We start from the raw sequence: 20,967 nt of genomic DNA, 5'->3' as shown, positions 1-20,967 counted from the left end.
AATTTACTAGGATTGAATCTCCTTCGGAACTGTATGTGCAGAACTGTTGGTGAAACGTTTGACCGTTGATTGATGAGGCGAGGATAATGAATGATGATGATGATGAATGTGATGTAATCGGATGGGAAAGCTGCCAACGTAACATGTGCAATGTATTCGCTATGCTCCAAACCGGCTGGTTTCTAGAGGACGCAGGATTGGTGAAAGTAAACTAGCACAGAAGAGGAATACGCACCTCGGGAACAACTACATTACTTCCCGATAACGAACTACACCCGATGAATGTGAAGGACCAGGGTTGGTCACGATACTGAGCTGGTAACATGGGCACAGCATACGACCACCGCTTGCCAGCTGCAGAGCCGCTACACCTGTACCGTTTTGTGAGGGACACTGCTGAGCTGGGAAAACGAAGGAATGGCAGAACTACATGCTGCGTGTAGTTTACATTGCACGAGAGACCTCCTGCAGAAGATGAGGAGGAAGGGGAAGCCACGTTAGACACAGAATCTTTCACACTTCCCAGGGAAGAAAAGCCTGTATTGGTAAGTTACTCTGAAGGCACTATCCTTTTCTCGCGTCCACGACTAGATCGATGCATTTCTTGGAAGCGCCGAACAAAGCACTACCAGCACCCACTTACTTCGTTCGTACACTCTTAGGAAAAAGGGTGGAGTAGTTACACCTTTTAGGAGGTAATAGTTGTCGCATATGTTGTGCCTAAAAGGTTACAAAGTTCTACCTGCTGCCTCACTCTCTGCCACGAATGTTAGGGTTACCGCTTCTGATTCGGTTAGTGAGGCGGTCATACGCCATTTTGTAGCAATTTGCATATATGATAATTGCTTTCACCACCCTTTTACACCTTTTATCAGACGCTCTGTTGACCTAGGTGATAACTATAGAAATTACCACCCTTTCACACCCTTTTTTGTAGCACGGGGAATACACAAGCTCGTTGGGGCGGATTCAGGATTTTTCTGAGGAAGGGCAGCCTTGGACAACATGCTACATACACTTCTTAGGGTCAATGGAACATTATGTGAAGACAGAAATTGAGGAGAGGGCCAGGACATTCGGACTCTCCTTCCCCTCTAGATCCGCGCTTGCAAACACGTACTTCTGACTTGCGCTGTTCCATACGGAGCCATCATGCAGTTGTATGTTCAGCGAAAGAATGCGCGAACCCATAATTACGAAAACATCCTCGTTAGCCGTCACTCTGGTATCTTGCCCCGTTTGGGCCGTCAGTATCGCGAACTCAGTATCTCCTCTCAAGTATATGGGGCAGATATGCAGAACATTCGGAACGTACTTGCATGCTCACGGTCATTGTGGCTTCAGTTATTGAAACTTTCTCGGAGTATTCACGCGAAAAGTAGCGCTTTCAAGATGCGCACAAATGTTCTTGCATAGCTTCATCCCAGTGCTGAGCTTCGCACTTGGGATCGTCTCTCACTGTGTGCACGTGCTTGCTTGGGGGCACACTTCCACGTCACCCTAAACAGACGCCTGTTCTACACAATGACAAACAGCGCACAAAATAACGAGCGCACGCTACAGGGAAGTTGTATAGCTTACCTGTAACGTGCGTGGTCTTTGGTGGGTACTCTTTGCACCGGAACCCTCGCACGTCCTAGAACACCTTCCACTCTTCGGCGAACCCATCAGAATGTAACACTCCATGACGACGAAGGCAGGGCTAATCAGGTGACTCGTGGCCTGACATCAACAGGCATCTCTGCAGCCGGACTGCATGTGGTGACCGCCAGGGCGTGTTCACAGCAGACAAATTTCTGTGGCAAATGACAACTCATTTCCTTTCGGCGTCGCTTCAGCAGGATTGAGATACGTTTAAAAGGTTTCCGCTGTTCGCTCCTGGTGGATAGCCTGGGGTCCAATCTTCATGTTGTCGGTATCTTGTAACGCACGTTGAAGGGACGGTGACATCCGTTCCACTCGATTGCGAAACTACATAGCGTCATTTTATACCTCCTCGACCACTGACCACCGCGTCGAGAAACCTATGAAATGCTGGCGTGTTTGACTGTTATTCGATGGAATACATGACAAGAGCAAACGCCGGATGTTGAAAGTATGCCGGAATTCCCTCTCTGGAAAGACGATAAAACGTCACTCCCTAAGAACCAATGATGGCGCGACCTTGAGAAAAAGAATGCCGCGGCCGTGCGGGCGTCCTATAGAATTACGGCGCGTCTGGATGGCGCCTTTCTCCTCAGAGCGCCGCCGTCCCACTCCTCCTCTTAGGGAGTGACGTCACGCCGCCGGAACCTCTGCAGCTACGTAAGCAGCGCGTATCATTTAAGTTCCAACAAAAACAGCTTTATTTAAATAATGATGAGTGTGGAGTTTGATAGCAGGGGCGATACCCTACCCCATTGTTGAAATGGAATACTGAGTCCCCAGAGAAGCAATAATAAAATATGATTTCGAATGTATGACTTGATGCGAGGTATTGTGCAATTTGAAACCACTCTCAATTTAGAACGCAGCGGAAATGACTGCAGTCGGCGACAGTGGATATGAGGCACTAACCCAGTTCGGCCTCACGCTGTTTTCTTCTCTGGCCGGAGAGCGTAGCGGCCAGACTACACTGGTCAGCCCTGCTGCTATTGGTGCTCAGCTGTGTGCCCTCCAGACAGCTGCTTGTGGGGACACCAAAACTGAGTTCCTGGGTGCCCCTCTTCGGGAAGGCCTTGCGCTACACCTCCACGCAGTGACCGTCAAGCTCTTCATGCAACTGGAAAAGCCCAACCCATACGTTTCTATGTCGCTCGTGCAGAGGTAAGCGTGCCTTTTTTATATTTTTTTTTTCAAAACGGAAGAAGCGTAGTTTTCCTTTCTGTTTCCTCAGAGCATGTTTCATGCAACTTTCATTAGTGTGATTTCAACACCTGCTAACAGTGCACACGTAACGAAATTCTCGCGGTGGCGGAATTTTAGCTGATCTGAATATAGACGTAGCACGCACTCACGCACAAGGCGAAAAGACACAAGACAAGTGCCTTCTATACCAACTAATTTACTTCCAAGACGTACAGTATGAGTTGAAAACATTGGTATATGCACATATTATGGGTCAAATCAAACTACGCATACGGGACTACACCAACCACATCGGTCCGCTTTATCCAAACCAACTCTCAGTGTTCCTCAAGGCAGTGTACTGGGACCTCTCTTCTTTTTAATAAACGACAATGACCCATCTTCCTGCATGTCATCCTCAGTACGGGTTGTACGCAGACTACTGCGTCACCTACATAACTGTAAACACACGCGCCGATAGAGAAACCGTCGTATACCCGACCGACCCGGACATACTACAAGCCTGATGGCAAACGTAGATGATGACACTGAACATCTCGGAATGCTTGTACGTTCCCTTTTCTCGGAGCTGGACACCTTATCCTTACTGTTACAAGATAGGTGAGACTATTGTTAAGCCCGGTTCTCAGTGTAAATATTTTGTGGCTTATCTCACGCCCGATTCGAATGGGTGGTTTTCAAGTTGGGAAGTGGCGTTACGTATGCTGGGTCTTCGCACTTCCCGTCCTAAATTTCGCTCAATTGGAGTAAAGCAAAGTTTCATAAACTCTGGCTTAAACGACAATCAAGATGAGCTCGCCTGGGAACGCCGCACCCCAGAGAAGTTATGTACTTCGCACACACAACAAATACTTGGCACGTACTTTTCGGATGACAAAGGTTAGATTTCGTGACACATCCTGCACGTTTCGGTTTCGTTTTGGCGTGCGCGTTGAAATCGCGATCTTTTGCTGTGTGAAATGTTCCGTTACAACCCGGTCAATTTGACGCATCAGATAACAAAAATAAGAAGCAACGTTTCAGATATGGCACAACAGAATGTACGGGCAGTATTTTACACAGCAATCCGCCGCATTCTGAGGATGGTAACCATCTAGTCGGTTTCGTTTTAGTTTGGGACGAAGTTGTGCTTCAGTGATATTCTTTTCACATTATGAGTTGATAATGTTATCACAGCCCGCACAATTCAACATGATAAGTACACAGCATGGCATTTGGAGACAAGTGCGTATACCCCTTAGTTGAATTTGTGTTTACGCTGATGACATTTTTCCAAAAGCGCAGGATCCCAGGTTATGCCATACATTGCCATACATTTTATGTCCCTTTCCCGCAGAATCAGTGCAATTGCGCTGATTCTGCGTTGAACATCCGCTACGCTGACGCTATACGACTCCAGCACTTCGCACTTCGGACTTCGGAGAACTTCGGACCGGAAGCGTAAATTAATGTGACATTGCAACTTCCGTCAGTTTGACAGGTTGTTGGAAACCACCTATAGGGGAAACTCACTTTCAAAACACTAACAAACACTAAATACAGAACTTCGCCGCATAGCATGCTGTACGTCAACCACGAATGATATGGGTTATCGCTTCTGATTTGATGAGAGAGTGGAGGCAGGCAAACATTACGCGTAACATCCCCGCACGATCATTATTATGAGAGAGTGAGACGTAGGCCTTTTTGCCTCAATTACCATACACCCATCCAAATTGCTACAAAAAGGCGTACGCTCCCCCGCCCCCCTCCCATCTCTCCTCGAACCAGAACCGCGCAGGTTACAGAGCACAGAGCGCGCACAGAGCGCGCTGTGCGGTGAAGTTCTGTTTTTGCAGTGTGAAGTCCTAGGTCATTTGAAACATAATTTGTTCCCAACTACACGCTTAAAAATGAACTTCGCCGCATAGCACGCTCCTAGCTAACCATTATTCTCAACAGTATTTCACCGCATTCTACAGATACCATGTCCCACTCCACCCAGCCCTTCTACTGGGTGACACCCCTCTTGTGCCGTTTGATAGCGTCATTAAATTTTTGACCACGTGTGGGTTCTTAGTCAGATGTATATGATAAGCATTGCTCCGCTTTTATCCAATATCACCGAACTCCTCAAGTAAATATCTCATTGTCACACTTGTAGATAGCTTTTAACTGCCATGCTCGCTTGCTATCGTCATCCTCCTCTCTCTCTTATCCTGGTCAATCTCATCGCTCATCGCTCATACCTGTAGATGGGTTTTAACAACCACACACTCTTTCTCACTTACTCATCTTTCCCATAATCATTTCCGACACACTCACCGTGGTTTTGGCGCTCTGTGGCCTTTGTTGCCTTTGTGCCATTAAACACATAATCAATCAATCTAACCATTATTCCGAATGACAAGGTCCTTGTTCCTGATTTGTTCAAAACGGGAGGCGTACGCCTTTTTTGTACCAATTATGTACTGCTACTGCATAAGTGCGCGCTCAGTCCGCTTTGCGCCTCTCGCTGCGGAGTCTCCGCCTTTAAAATGTTAACTAAGGTGCAGGTGGGTCCAACCTCAGAGGAGGTTGGAGAGAGAAAGCGACACGCTCCGCAAAAGGAGATGTCCCGTTTGCGCGACACGTTAATTGTCACGTAGAGGCGTACGACCCGCGCTTTCCACACTTGAAGGGTGAAGGTACTCTGTACAACGGTCGGTCTTCAGCGTGCTACATGCTGAAGTTCTGTTTTTAAGAGTTTTCCACCTCTGTGAGGCCGACAACGACGAGCTCTTTCATTAGCACCACCTCACACTTGAGAGTGGGGCTGTATCTCTTCGTTATTCCATCCCGCGCGATAAATGCATCGCTTCGCTTCGCTGCGATTCGCCACGAGCTCCTGTGTAATGGGCAATCGTGAAGTTTCTTGGGGGGATGTAGAGCGAAATCCCGGCCTACCGAAATGGCTTTCACGTGCCGTCGCCTGACGTCAGGAGCGCACCAAATCAGCTATAGCAACAGAGCTGTTTCTGTGCCCATGACGTCTGCTTCCAAGTAAAACCATACGCGCATCTGTAGACCCTCTTTGTCAAAGTCAATGTGCTTTCGGATGACGTTTGCCCCGTTTAACATCCCGTTGGAGACATCGAGGTTGCAGGTAACGAGATAACAGCTGCCGCTCTAATATCGCGTCATATCTGTTATCTCGTTTATCCGCTTCATCTCGCTAGGTTTTCGGCGATGCGACGTACAGGACAGGATATTCACGAAATCGAGCTCTTTTGTGAAAATGATATTGAACGGAATGGTTCTTTTGGGATCGGGTCCCTGATTTGTGGAAAGTGCAGGGTGCACGCGTTTTTGTGACACTAAAGTGCAAAATTGTGTACGCTTCCCTCTTCTTCTGAAGAAGTACGACAATGTGAGGATGCCTCTGGTGGCTCTGCTCAAACGATCTCCCGCGATGATTGGACAAATCGTTTTAGCAGACCAATGAGAGCACGCTATGCATTGTCCAAATCAAAATTGCAGTTTCCTTCGCTCATATATGACCAATGACGCAAGGGATGAACCACGTTCCTTTCGTATTGGTTTCAAGGTAACGCCATTTTTTGTTGCGCGAGGTGGTGTTAGTGCCCCTTTAATATAGCTGCCTAAGTGCACAAAAAATGCGAACGGGAAGTGAGCGACGCCATTGTGTTATGCAGCGAAGTTTTGTTTTAAGAATGTAACGGAAGGTAACTCTTGGGTTATCTGTTTGCCTTGGTTACTATAAGCGGTGGTGGTGGGCGTGGTGATGACATAACATGCTGAGGGCCACCCATTGCACAGGACGGTACTGTTATCGGCCTTCTTTTCGGCAAACTATTAGTCGTACAGTGCACAAAGATATCCTATAGTGTCTGAAATCAGTTCACACAAAATAGCTTACCAGTGACATTTCAGTACCGTGGAGTTTGTTATTAAATTTGCGAAATTCATTTATACTCCGTCCGTCCCTCGCTGCAGAAAGTTGTGCAGTACTTGCTGCAGAACTTGCACTGTTATCGACCTTGTTTTCGGTAAACTTCTATTCTTGCAGTGTAGAAAATTCTTCTAGTGTCTGAACTCGGTTCACACAAAATAGCCTATCACCATTTCGGTTCCCTGGGTTTTACTATGAAAGTGGCGAAATGAATTTATACTAAAATACGATCCGTCTCTCGCTGCAGAATGTTTGTGGACAAAGCTGCCCACCTGAACGAGTCCTGGACGAAATTGGTGGAGAGCAAGTACCGGTGTGGCGTGGAGCAGGTGTCGTTTCGTGCGGACCCTGAGGCTGTTGCAGCACTCGCGAACTCTTGGGTTTTAAAAGCCACCCAAGGGCGTGTGGACTGTGTCATTCCCCCTGGAACTATCGATTCATCTGCGAAGATTGTGATGGTCTCTGCTTTCTACTTCAAGGTAATACGTATAACCTACACAGCCGAATATATATACGGTTCAAAATGAGTAATTGCAATGTTCCTTTATGGACCCAAATACGTGCATGACAAAGAACCGGTGTTATATACAGGTACCACTAGCCAGCAGAACTTTGTGCATACTACGGGCCAGCGAGTTTGTCCATTCGCGATGTATAATTTGTAAGCATTACAGTAGAAGCGGGTAGCTTCAAAGTACAAAGAAGGAGCGGTCAAGTATCCAACGTACTCTTGGGGATCGTTCTGGTCCACTTTAACTGCACACACGAACTGCACCGTTGTAGGGTGACCTTCCGCAATGAAACTCGATTAGTTTGTCGCTGAAAATGTAAAGTACAGCTTTCCAAATCCTCGCCCAATTTAGGGTCGTTGCATTGCTGATTGCTCATGACGTTTTTGTAGTACGCTGGAACAGAACTTCACCGCATGACACGAATCTAGCAAATCATCAAATTGAAAGGTATCGTCGTGTCCGGAACGTTGAAGACTGGAAGGTACGCCTCTTTGGGACGCTTTAGTCAAGGAAAAGGCCACGCACTGCTCTCTCGAGAAATCATAGTTGATAATGCTATCACAGTGTTCAATGCTTAACCATATGTGGTCATGTGCGTGTGTGTGTGCCAGGACTTACGTAGTTACAGTAATCGTCACAAAAGGGCTTATGCCTCGCGCCAATCAGGAGTGATAAGGGTTGATCTTCAACGTGGTTATGTAGTAAAATTCTACTTGCATGGTGTAATACTTAAGCGGTCCCAGACAGATCACTCTCTGCTGTGGAGGTCTGAATTGGATCTTAATGTCCATATCCGGAAATAGATGTCCGCTGAACATCTCTGGGTGATTTATGGATGGACGTCCTGGGCGTATATCCCACAGGATGTGCCGCCGCGGGCGTTTCAAGGATTTATCCGAATCAGGTCCCTCACCGGATGGAGCATTTGTTGCGAACGACAGAGAAACGCGGGATCGTGTGGCAATGCGCAAGTTCATTTCAATGATTTTCAGTGAACTGAATGTCTCAAACCAAAAGCCGTATTAAGCACAAATGTTATCTTAATGGTGAGTTAATACGCATAGTAATTGCTCCTTTCAGTGCTATTTGTGTACTGTTTGGTAGTTTGCCTGTGACTCACATGCAAACAGGACTCTCGAATTTGTGGAACCTCGCGAGACAACCAATAATTCTATCTGTCCTTCCTCAGGAAACAAATGATGTTGCCTTTCTTTGAGAGCTGTTTGGGCTTAGTGGCCTCTCTCTCCCTTTTTATTTATTTCTTTTTTCTTTGCACTCCCAAGTGCTGCACTCATTGTCCGTTGTGGGAAATGCGAGCAACAAGCAAACAATGCTAATTCGTGGCTTTACGTCGCGAGTCAAGTATGAATATGAGCGACGCCACATGGGTCGGTCTGCGGATTAATTGTGCCCTCCAGATGGTTTAAACGCGCACGAAAGTATCACGGAAACATCTACACACGGCACATCGAACAAAGAGAAGTAACAGAAAATGAAATGTGTGGTGGCCAGGATTTTAAAACAGGCAGAAAAAAAAAAAAAAACTGGCGATGTCTATCGCGAACATGTGGCTACTTCTAAACAAAAAAGTTCAGTTCACTGTAGCTACATGCAGAAGTAGCGTCCCAAACATATCCCTTGGACGAACTTGCAGGATCATATTAGCATATCCAGAAGATCCCGAAATTGCGGCCACTTAGATCTTATCCTGTAGACGTCCACCCGTCAAACAGACCACATCCGACGGACATCCCGATCTCCCAACATGTCATCGGGACATCCAGGGGACTGCTTTGTTCTGTTTGGGAATAAATTAGGCTGAATTTCAATCAATCCCAAATGTCACGTCTTGCCATTTTATAAGTCGAACGTCACATGTGCCGGCATTTGTTGAACAGGGCTACTTCGACCACCCTTTCAAAGCCATAGGAAAGAAGACGTTCTTGGCAAAGATATCGGCACCGTCAGAGGTCGACATGATAGGTGCAACGGGAGAGTTCCTGTACGCGGAACTAAATGCTCCAGCAGCAGCGAAAGTAATAGAGCTTCCGTACCGCAACAAGGACATTACTCTCCTGCTGTTCTTGCCCGACAGCCATTTATCGCTTCAAGAGTATCGGACGGCGCTCACTCCGCAGATGCTCACCGATATCATCGGAAAACTAGAGAGGTAAGATAACGAACACTTTTCAGCATACGTTTTTTTTTTTTTTTTTTTTTTCGTGTTAGGGCCAGTTCTCACTTGGCGACGTCCGACGCGGCGTCGTGAGCGGGCAGCGGATATAGACGCGCATTTCCGGAGTCGGGGGAGGAGAGACGTCGAGCCAAAAAAACTGTCATGCCGACCTTCTTTCACGATGTCGGCGAGAGCTGCCGAGAACGACAGCTGGCGACCAATGAGGTGATACAGGAAGGCCACATCTCCTGATTTTTCGTTTGGACGACGGAATGCCACTGTGGTGGGAACATGAAAATCGTGCGCGCTGACGGGGCGGCGGAAATGCGCGTCTACTTCCACCGCCCGTCGTCTCTCGTCACATCGTCTTTCATGGCGGAGAGAGGGCAGCAGGAAGGAGGGGGGGGGGCAGTATGCCTCCTAGGCCGACTTCAGGGGGAACTGTGCCGATATACGTCTAGAAAGTATTCGGAAAACCCAGGGAAAACCTCAGACAGGACAGCCGATGACAGGATTCGAACCCGTGTCACCTCACCGTCTCGGTGTGGAAAGCGATAATCTTAACCACTATGCCACGGGAGCTGGTTTTTCAGCATACGAGCACCCCAAGGCGTGGCGCATTTTAAGCACCAGATGGAGTGAAATAAGCAGAAAGGCGTAATTGGATGTTGTCCCCTCGCATTAGCTATGCGACAGAATAGCGACCTCAAACATACTAGAGAAATTCACCACCAGGGCTGTGCGGTGACTAATTACAAGGCGAAGTATCATAATAAGTAAGAAGTAAATAATTATTGGTTTTGAGAGGTGTGACGTCATCAGGTGCGCAATATGCAATGAGTCCGGCAACATTACTCCTTGAAGTCCTGAACATTACTCTATTGTAGTCTCCTCACTACAGGAGCTGCAGCACGAAGACTGTTTATTTTTAAATATTTGCGGCTAATGCTGTTCTTTCATGAATTCAGGAGATTACTTCCTATGGATACCTCCTGATGTAGCTCAAAAGTAACTGAATTACGTTTCACCTGTTAACGGAATTACATTTGGGTCTCGGTAACTTTTACAGAACTCGGTATGCTCGTACCGGTCTGCACACTTTCCTAACCAGACATTCTGAATTTTATCGTTTTCCCTCTTGGTTTGTCGAAAATGGTACCTGTACGCCTTGTACTGGTCAGTGTACACTTTGCACTGATTGTCCCGAAAAAGCTACAAGGCTGCTGTTTTCAAGGAGTCAGAAGACAGAACGATATTATTCTTTTAACACTGTGATATATCGCTACCTCTGAGGAAGGTTTAGTACCGCAAAACGGAATAGGAGCACCCAAGAGCAAAGCTGGATGGGATAGCTCCCGGGTAGGATAGCCCATTTAAAGCGAGAGGGAGAAGTTCCCTACTTCTCGAAACTTAACTAGGCATCGTCCGGGCGCACTAACTTAGTTTTCGTGCTGAGTGATACCTTCAGCATTGACCTTCCTAGAGAAGATGCATGGAAACAATACATTAAATAATAGGGATGGACCAACCGAATTCGGAAATCCTCGAATCCTATAGGCAGGGATTCGAGATTCGCGAATCCGAATCCGAGTGGCGAAACGGCGAATGCAATCTTTCGAATCTTTAAGCTTTTTTTTAATGAAATGATTCGAAAGATTCGAGTTTCGTAAGATTCGAGGATTCGCAGAACCTTCCTTGGATTCGGATTCGTGAAATTCTGGATTCGTCCCATCTCTATTAAATAACATCATTACCTGAGTGCAGAAGCATAAAAAGAAGAAGAAGAAGAACTGGAGAAAACATGTTTAAAACATCCCACTTCGGCGGAATGTTCAAGACGGGAGCAGACTTAATGTGTATATGTTCTCGGATCGGCTTGGACACCGTGATGTTGCGTTGGCTGTTTAATTCTATAGTGTTTGTGCTAGTATTTTTTAAGAATTAATGACAAAGTAAGACTGATGTGTTATGAGCCTTAAGGGTATAGAACGGTGATTACGTACAGCAAGCTTAGAAATAGCTTAGAGCTTAGTCTTAGCAAGCTCAGACAAATGGACCGTCGTTGTATTCTTTAATTATGTGTGACGAAGCCCTGATAAAAATACCATGAAAAGATACGGGCTTCAGCTGCGTACATAGTGTAAGTCTGTAAGACGAAGTGAGTGTAAAAACATTTTCGATATTCTAAAGTAGAGCAACTATTGTTCGCTTTGCCTTCTTCGAACATGTTTGCCGCACATCTGTAATATAACACCGTGAATTCGTTGAATTCGGTCAATAAAAATATTTTCAGGTGAGCATTCGTCTATCTTTGCATAGTCATAGGATATAACAGCGCGATGGGAGAGAGGGGTGTCATGCCGGCGGGGTCAGCGACTCTGTGAGTGATCGCTTATGGTGGCAGTTGGGCAACACATGAAAACCTCATCTCATCCGTCAACAGTACAAGCAGACGGAAAACAATTTGGCTTTAGGATTCACGGGCATGTTGAGCGCAACACTGTCATCGCAGAAAAACAGTTCTGTGTTCGAAATATTCTGACGGGAAGATTATTAAATGCACATACGCGCTATGTGCATTGAATTGCCTTAAATGCGCATCACCTCAAGCTCAAGTTCAACGTGAAATAATATATCCTGGCTACGTGCGGGAACACATCCACCATCTTTATACGCATTCGGGGGGGGGGGGGGGGCAACGAGATGATACGGTGAGGTGTTACTTAGTAGATAAGGGCACATAGTAACGGGAAAGCAGCGGGATAGTAGTTAGTTTTATTTGACAGCGGTAGGGATATCGCGTTAGTTTTCAAATTTGCGCTACGTAGTGTTGCGCTACTTGTTGGTGGAGTAGCGGGTTCCGTTAGTTCGTTTTGGTAACGCCGTTGCTGAAACAACGGGATGGAGTTCAAACGCCGCCTGGGATTAAAGTTGGAGATGAACGAATAACGGAAAGCTGAATGAAAGCGACGGATGGACAACTGATACTGGTTATCATAGGTCATAGTCTATATGGAGTATCGATGTTACTCGCCAAGTCCGTTATGTGTGCGTGAGTCGTGTGGTATTCTCAATGCCAAACTAAACGCCAAATTCAAGCTCCATCCGTCCTAGTAATTGTAAAGTAGATGGAAGGTATGGGAATGATCTACACAAAAGGCATCATTCCCTTGAGTTTGAGGAAGCACAGGAAGAAGACAGGTAAACAGAACGGAGTGTCCTGTCCACTTCGTTTACGTACCTGTCTTCCTCCGTGTACTCAAGCTCCAAGAACTAGCCCTTTTTCATGTATACATTAGCCGTCTTGCCTTGTTCTGCTTTGCTCATCGGGAGTATATATTTTAGGAAGCAGGTGTATGTAGAGCTGCCCGTAATGACCCTGACGCAAGAAGTTATCCTCAACCGGTCACTCGTCAAGACCGGAGTAAAGCACGCATTCATGGACGGCGCAGACTTCACCGTCGCCGCTCCCTCAGGTGGACTGCGTCTCACCGATGTCTTGCACAGGGTACGTAGCTTCAATAATGAGCAAATGATCACATGGTCATGGGTATCCCCAGGGTACGCCTAGCTAGAGAATGGTGTTCAGTGCGCACGGTTGAGCTATAGACGAACGTTTATTTGAAAAAACGCCCTCTCACATACCTATACTTGCCATTGCGTACTTTCTTTTCACGGCGAAATTCATCGTTGACCTTTAAATCTTGCCAGGCTACCTTCGTATTGGCGGAGAGCCCCGATGCCACAGCGACGCAGCCTCTGTCGCCTGCTCCGCTGGAATTCTTACTGTGTCGACCTTTCCTGTTTGTGCTACAGCGAGCACGCGACCGCTATATCTTACTCCTTGGCGCGGTCAAGAGCATTCCAGTGGCCGCTACCTCCAACCAGGCTGCGACAACCAGCCAATGAAATTTTGTAAAACGTATACTGCAGCTCGTGCCGGCATACGCGTGAAGACCGCGTAATTGCTTCCTATTCTTTCAGATGTTTGGAATGTATTCTCAAACGGACGATTAAAATTACATATGATGTATGTATTCATCACGCACAAACGGTGTTAGTGTCGAAACACTTACCCAAATAAAGCTCAAACTATAGTTATGCTATCGCCCGTGTGGTTCGTAGTAAAACGGTCGTAGCAATCGTGCAGGAAGGTTACTATTTCAAGCAACTCCTGGAAACTGTGGTGACGCCCAGGAATATAACCTGGGTCTTCTGATTTCCGGTCAGATATGCTACTGCTATACCGACCATTTGTTGTCCATTGTTTTCTGGCCGGAAATGAGAAGGCCGAAGTTCAATTCCTGGCGTCAGCACTTTTTCCCTGAGTTGGTCGAATTCGAGGCTTTTTTTATTTATGTTGTTAGGCCGAGAGTGAAGGAGACCGGAGGCGTGAGGCGGGACTAGGCTGTTTACTGGCGAAGAGCTGGGAAAAAGAATGAGAATGACTGGGTGGCTGGTGCAGAAGGGCGTGGGCAACACGCGCCTGGTGACATCATCGTCGGCTACGCACAGGCCGCTACAAGCCCCCCCCACCCCCCCCCACCCGCTGGATCGAAGGCCGCGACGGCACGAGTCGCACTGAAAGCGGGCCGGACTCCCAGCGGACCCTTCTCGGCGAAGGTGCTGCAGGTGAAGGTGCTGAAGGTTTTGGCAGGGGCATGCGTGACGGTGGAGCCGAGGCGTCCGGCAGGAGGAAGGCCGGCTTCACCCTGTCGATGGATACAACCTCTCGGCGGTTCGGCAGTTGGATGGTCACAGTCTTGCCTTGGCGGGCGTGGACGAAGTACGGGCCGTCGTACGGAGGCTGGAGAGGTCTACGGGTGGCGTCGTGGCGCAAGGAGATGTGGGTGGACGTGGCCAGTTCTTGGTGGATGAAGGTTGGGGGTGACGATGAGCGAGTTGGGGGCGGACGGAGATTCGCACAGTAGGCCTGCAGGCGAGCAGCGAATAGCAAGGGGTCCGGGGCTGGCTGCTGTGACTTGCCGCTGTCGAAAAACTGTCCCGGAAGTCGTAGGGGCGTCGCAAAGACGAGACTTGCGGGTGAAACAGGAAAGTTGGACCTGATGGCCACTCGGATGCCCAAAAGTGCAAAGGGTAGACGCTCCACCCAGCGGCCAGTGGGGTCAGTGCGAAGCGCATTCTTCAGTTCAATGAAGACGTTCGACTATGCCATTAGCACTGGGATGGTAGGCCGTCGTCTGTAGGTGGCGAGCGCCCAGGAAGGCGGCATACGTCGGCGAAAAGGTGGGACGTAAACTGCCTGCCTCTATCGGTGGTGATAACCACTGGAGTCCCAAAGCGAGCGACCCACGAGTGGAGGAACGTGTCGTGTGGACGACGGTGTCGGCGATAATGTCTTGGGTCTGTTCGGCCTCGGGCCAGTGCGTGAAACGATCGATGCAAGTGACGCATGAGTGAGGTATGCACAGCCCTTAGAAGGTGGAAGGGGTCCAACAAGGTCGAGATGTACATGGCGAAAACGTCCGTCGGGCTCCGGGAACTGCGATGGCGGTGAGATTGTGTGACGCTGAACCTTGGAGCGCTGGCAAGCCACGCATGGCCGGGCCCACTGACTGATGTCCCGGTTCATGCCAGGCCACACAAAACGTGAGGCAATGAGCCGCTGTGTGGTCTTGATGCTCGGGTGCTGAAGAGAGTGACAAAGTCAAAAAGTGAGAGTGTCAAAAACGCGGCGTCGAAAGGCTTGAGGAATGAGAGGTCGTGGGGTTTCCGTGGCTGCGTCCCAGAGCAAGGCATGCGGAGAATCAGCGGTCGGCACGCGCTTGATGTCGAGAGAGTGCGAAGAAAGCAGGAGCTCTTGAATCTCGGCGTCGGACTCTTGCGCTTCTGCCAATGCCGAGTAATCAATCGAGGCGGGAAATCCATCGGTGATCGCTGCGATCGGCGCTCGTGAGAGGGCGTAGGCGACGATGTAGTCGGTGCCTGAGAGATGGCAAACGTCGGTGGTGAATTCGGCAATGAATGAGGGGTGACGTAATTCGCGCAGCGAGTGGCTCTTTGCTCCGGATGAGATGGCGAATGTCAGGGGCTTGTGATCTGTGTAGACTGTGAAGTGGCGTCCCTCCAGAAAATGACGGAAGTGCTTGATGGAAAGATATACCGCGAGCAGCTCCCGACCAAAGGTGCTATATCGGGTTTCCGCGGGTTTGAGCGGCTTAGAAAAGAACCCGAGTGGCTGAAGCTAGCCGTCAGGCGTGACCTGATGTAGGGCTGATCCAACGGCCTCTGATGACGCATCGACGAGTAGGGCGGTTGGTGCGTTGGAAATGGGATGGGCCAGTAAGGCAGAGTCTGCGATAGCCTTCTTTATGTCCGCGAAAGACTTCTCTGTTGTGGGTGTCCACGAAATAGATTGCGAGGGTCCGCCAGGGCCAGCGAGTAGAGCAAACGTAGGGTGAATGAGCTGGGCGCAATGTGGGTCAAACCAGCGGTAGAAATTGACTAGCCCCAGGAACTCGCGAAGCTTACGGCGTGTAGCGCGGCGAGGAAAGCTGTCTATAGCTTCGACCTTCTGCTGGAGGGGTGTAACGCTGGTGGCGTCGATGCTGTGACCCAGAAATGTGATGGACGCCACGCCAAGCTCGCACTTAGCGGGATTGATCACCACGCCGTATTCGTGGAGGCGGTGAAAGAGCTGTCGCAGGTGGTCTTCGTGCTCCTCGGGCGTGGTGCTGGCAACGAGGATATCGACCAAGTAGACGAAACAGAAGTGGAGTCCGCGCGTCACCTCGTCTATAAATCTCTGAAACGTCTGGGCTGCATTGCGCAAGCCGAACGGCATATGGATGTATTCAAATAAGCCGAACTGCCGAATGAGCCGTAATTGCTGTCTTCGGAATGTCGGCGGGCTCTACCGGGATCTGGTGGTAGGCTGAGGTCGATTTTCGAAGATACCTTGGTGCTATGTAGGTTAGCAGTAAAGTCGCAGATGTGCGGGATCGGATATCGGTCCGGAATTGTCACGGCGTTCAGGGCGCGATAATTGCTGCAGGGCGCCAATCCCCCGGGTCCTTCTTAGGAACCATGTGAAGTGCCGAGGACCAGGGGCTGCTGGAAGGCCGGATGTACCCGAGGGGGAAAAGATGTTCGAGCTCGCGGCGAGCAACGGCGGGCCGCTCAGGCGGGACTCTACGTGGTCTTGTATGAACAGGTGGCCCCTTGGTGAGAATGTGATTCGTGATTGTATGCTTCGGAGGAGTGTCGGTCGGCGGCAGTCTGATGACATCGGGGAATTCATTGAGAATATCACGGAAGCGAGCAGGAGCGGAGGGCCTGGCGAGGCCCTCCGAGAGTGAAGGAGACCGGAGGCCTAAGGCAGGACTAGGCTGCTTACTGGCAAACAGCTGGGAAAAAGAATGAGAATGACTGGGTGGCTGGTGCAGAAGAGCGTGGGCGTGGGCAACACGTGCCTGGTGACATCTTCATCGTCGGCTACGCACGGTGCCGCTACAATGTCAATACCTCACGTGCCCTCAGGGGGGCCTTGTGTGAGGGGGGAGGTTACATCAACAAATATACACAACAGGAGAAGCAGTTAAACACAAGTTAAACACATACGAAAAAAAACAATATTGTGAAACCATTTTGAGTTAAAAATATGAGGTGATGATCGGGAAATTATACACCACAACTGGCAGCTAGCTGGCTGCGAAAAACTGAAAAGTCGGAGTTGGCTACGATAGACTGGGGGAGGTTGCTCCAATCAATGATGGTTTTGGGGAAGAAGGAAAATTAGAAATGGGATGTACGACATGGAATGTGGTCGATTTTATGGGCATGATGGATACTAGAGGAGATGTAGTGGGTCTGGTCGGATGGTTGTGGGTGTAGCGGAATTGATGAAATAAACACAGACAATAGTATTTCCTACGGTGTACAAGAGGAGGAAGACTGATAGAGGCCTTTAATGATGTAATACTGGACGGAATAGTCTGATAAAATAAAGCGAGCTGCCCGGTTTTGTATGGATTCTAGAAGGCCCACAAGTCTTGACTGATAACATAGAAATCTTATGGAGAGAGGCTAGAAGGAAATGCGGGGAGGAGGATCGGAGGAGAGCAAAGAACTTGAACGGGGCTCTTCCCTCTCTCAGTGTATGCGCTCGGAGGCAGCCATATTGAATCAGCCGAGGAAACGTCGCGTATTTCTAGCCCGTGAAAGCAGCCACAGTTCCGAAACCTGTTGCAACACTTGCTCGGTTGCCCCTCTGCTTCCGTCGGCTACGTATTTTGCCAGTGTCCGCCCCTATCCAAGGCTTGCAGTCAAGGCTGGTTGAGGCAGCGGCGGAGACAGCGTCCCCATGTGGCGTCCGTGTCGTGTCTTTGTTTCTTCGTGTGTGTATGTATGTGTTTTCACATATCTTGCGGTTTCATGGGTTCTGGCTGTGTGTTACTTTTCCAAAACAATTTTTGGCGTTATGTTTGCTGTATGCTTACTGGATTCCTTTGTTTGCATGCGCCGCGGCAACAATAGCTGATTCAATATGGCGCTCCCCTCGCCCGTACGTCCCAGTTTTGGAGGTTTCCTTCTAGCATACTCCTCAAGATTTCTATGACTGATAAGCATCCCAGATGCTACATGCATATTCCAACTTCGGCCTGACTAGTGTTTGGTATGCAAGACGTGTCACCTCAGGTGGTGCAAGTCTAATGTGGCGACGGATGAAACCAAGTTCCCAATTTTTCATCGCCAACAATGGTATGAATATGATCTGACCAAGAGAGGTTTGCGGAGAAATGAAGCCCCATGTACTTGTATCAGACTCACGGATGACATCCTGGCCTATGTGATATTGATGTGTTAGTGGTGACCTAGAGCGCGAAAAGGAAATATAAGAACACCTGGAATCATTAAGAGGAAGACACAAGTAACAAGTAAGACCTCAAGTAAGCTTACTTATTTCTGTCGTCCATATTTGCGACTTGCCTCGGCTAATTCCCGTTGTTTTCGTAGGAGGGTTACTGTTGTTCTTTTACAATGGGTGGTAGCTTGACCCATCCAGCTAAGCGTGTCTCAGGAAGATGTGTGTGTGTGTGTGTGGGCGTGTGATCTACTCCTAGTGACGGGACTGTGTGGCCGCTTGATGGCGGCACTGCTCTTGTCGATGCAAGGACGGCTAGAAAGGAGCATAGACTTTCTTTCTAGCTGTCATAGTAGACTCGGCCCTATACGACGACACCTAGATGTGTGCTATAGACCGCCATCCTTATGTAGGTGGCACTGCACAATACCTATAGTCGCGTTCAACTTAAGAAGGAAATGAAATCTAGTCCGTCAACTCAAAATATTACTGTGCCACAGATAGGAGGGCTGGACACAGAGAGGCCACCCTCCCTCCTTGCGCCAGATAATGTAATTCATCGTACTCACTCTGCTTCCATATCGGCTCTTAAAACTGGCACATGACACTAAGATGCTGCTGAAAGTGCGCTCCCCTATTGATGGCACATGGTGGCGCTTCTCCTTAACTCCAACGGCGTATATAGTTGACGAACTAGATTTCTTTGCGTTCTTAAAGGACGGCAAAGGGAAAATAATACCTTGGCCACACGGCAAACTTATAATAGTAATAATGGTGTCGTGATGTTACACGTAAGGTTTGTCTGCCGACTGTGGCGACATGCTGCCCGTGCCGTCTTTTGACGTGCCGTGGGTTCTTTTGACGTGCTCCGGAAATCTCCGTGCTGGAAGCAATGTTTACGCCGCTACATTGCTGCAAAGCTGTTTATCTCATATTGCGGTGTGTACAAAAAAAAGTGCGGAATTCGACTGAGATTCACGTATATTCGTTGAAATTCCGACATAATCGCGATATAAAATTCGGCCACGGAGCGCTCTGAGACCCTGGTGAACGTCGCCGCGCCGTCGTAGCAGCTACGGAAGTGACGCATATTGTTCGTTCTATTCGTTCTCCTGGCGTTGATTTCTCGGTTGCTTTGTGATCGGAGGTTGATTTTCGCGACAACAAAATTGTACACTGCAAGTGAACTGTTTACTTACTGTACTATTGCGTGTTGCCGACTTCCTTTTGGCAACGCGAGTATTTCTTGAACGAACGACACACTGATGCACAGCTCAGACACGGAGTCAAACATTAGCTGACGTTTATTAGAAAGATAACCCTATGGAGGCTGGCCCCCAAATCCTTAAAGGGACAGTCCGGGAAAACCGGAAGTTGATTTTTTCCGACTGCCACTGGGGCTTACATGCTGGGTGGAAAGTTTCAGCTCACAAAATGGCGTGGTTTTCGAGATATCGAATAAAAAATGCTCCTCCGAAGACATCCGGTTTCGTTTTTCTCCCTCGCATACTCCTTGCCCCAAGGATCCTCTATGTACGTCAGCCGTCACGTGAGCATGACGTCCCCAATGGACAAAGTGGAGCGGAGGACTGCGCCGTTGCTGGGAATGCAGAGAGGTGTTCTTGTCTATGAGTGTACTGAACAGAAGGCTACGTCGTGATACCTGTGTTTACATTGACGCTGCTCTGCATTTTAGTCTACATAACGCGTGATTGCTACTCTAAAACATCATAATGGACAAATGCTTGGCACGCAACAATCAACTATCGCGCAAACAGGCATGCGCAAGTCACGTGCGGCATTGCTCTTATGCACGTCACGCGAGAGCTCGCTGCGGCCTTTACTCAGGACCAACTGCGGCATAGAAAAAAGTCGATTATAAATCGTGCGATACGATTTCTTCTGAAATATGGTGCACAGTTGTTGTGAGGAGTATTAGAAATCATAAGGCGGTGTTTCCCAGACCTATGTTTTCGACCGGACTGTCACTTTAAGAAGGAAGGTGACCTCATTCTCTCTGTGAGAGACTTGCTGCCTTACTTTTCGTTCGGCCAGTATGTTTCACAACCAACGCGCTCTACTAGCCTGTCGTTGTTTCCGTGGTCCAATTGATCATGGTGCTTGACTTTTAATCGAGAGTTGCGTAGTTGAAATTCCGCCGTTGTCTGGCTTTTTCGATGACTGTCATATTGCAATTGTTTCCGAAATACGGGAAACTTATTCTCGCCGCGAATCCATCTAGGCCTTCTTGGAGACAGGTGAAACAAGTAGTGTACTGCACAGTTTGTTGACGAATGCTTCGAAATTCAATTCCGGATGTTTACATTATCCTTCGCTTGTTAACGAAGTACAGCGGGCTTCTGTATTTTCACGGAAACGGAAGGCACAGATCTCCACCATCACTTCACGTTTCTCCCTAAGTCTGATTCCCGCTGCGGATAAAAAAAAAATAGGAATCAATCTCTCATCAGAGATGTCGCCGGCAGACTTCCATGGAGGAGGAGGAGTGTCGTTGGGAGGAGCCCGAGAGGTCTGCCTGCCTGATTAGGCGGCATGTTTCTCGGGAAGGGAAAGGTGGTGGAGAGGAGGAGAGGGTGAAGTGGAAGACCGAGCGGAATCCGCTCGGGGGGAGGATAGCTGCGTCCATGGGCCGACTTCAGGGGAACTGTGCCGGCAT

General features: G+C 48.6%; 1 protein-coding gene across 1 annotated transcript; it reads left to right on the top strand.

The window, feature by feature from the left end:
* Positions 1–463: 463 nt before the first annotated feature.
* On the top strand, positions 464–13,563 carry LOC135383282 (ovalbumin-like). Its single transcript, XM_064612804.1, has 6 exons — positions 464–545; positions 2,507–2,805; positions 7,026–7,257; positions 9,189–9,460; positions 12,812–12,974; positions 13,178–13,563. The coding sequence occupies exons 2-6, from the start codon at positions 2,519–2,521 to the stop codon at positions 13,373–13,375; spliced, it is 1,152 nt and encodes a 383-aa protein (XP_064468874.1). The 5' UTR covers positions 464–545; positions 2,507–2,518; the 3' UTR covers positions 13,376–13,563.
* Positions 13,564–20,967: the final 7,404 nt, after the last annotated feature.

This window comes from Ornithodoros turicata, chromosome 2, assembly GCF_037126465.1.
Source record: "Ornithodoros turicata isolate Travis chromosome 2, ASM3712646v1, whole genome shotgun sequence".
NCBI lineage: Eukaryota > Metazoa > Arthropoda > Arachnida > Ixodida > Argasidae > Ornithodoros > Ornithodoros turicata.
The sequence above is the reverse complement of the archived record's forward strand: the minus strand, read 5'-3'. Positions and strand labels throughout refer to the sequence as shown.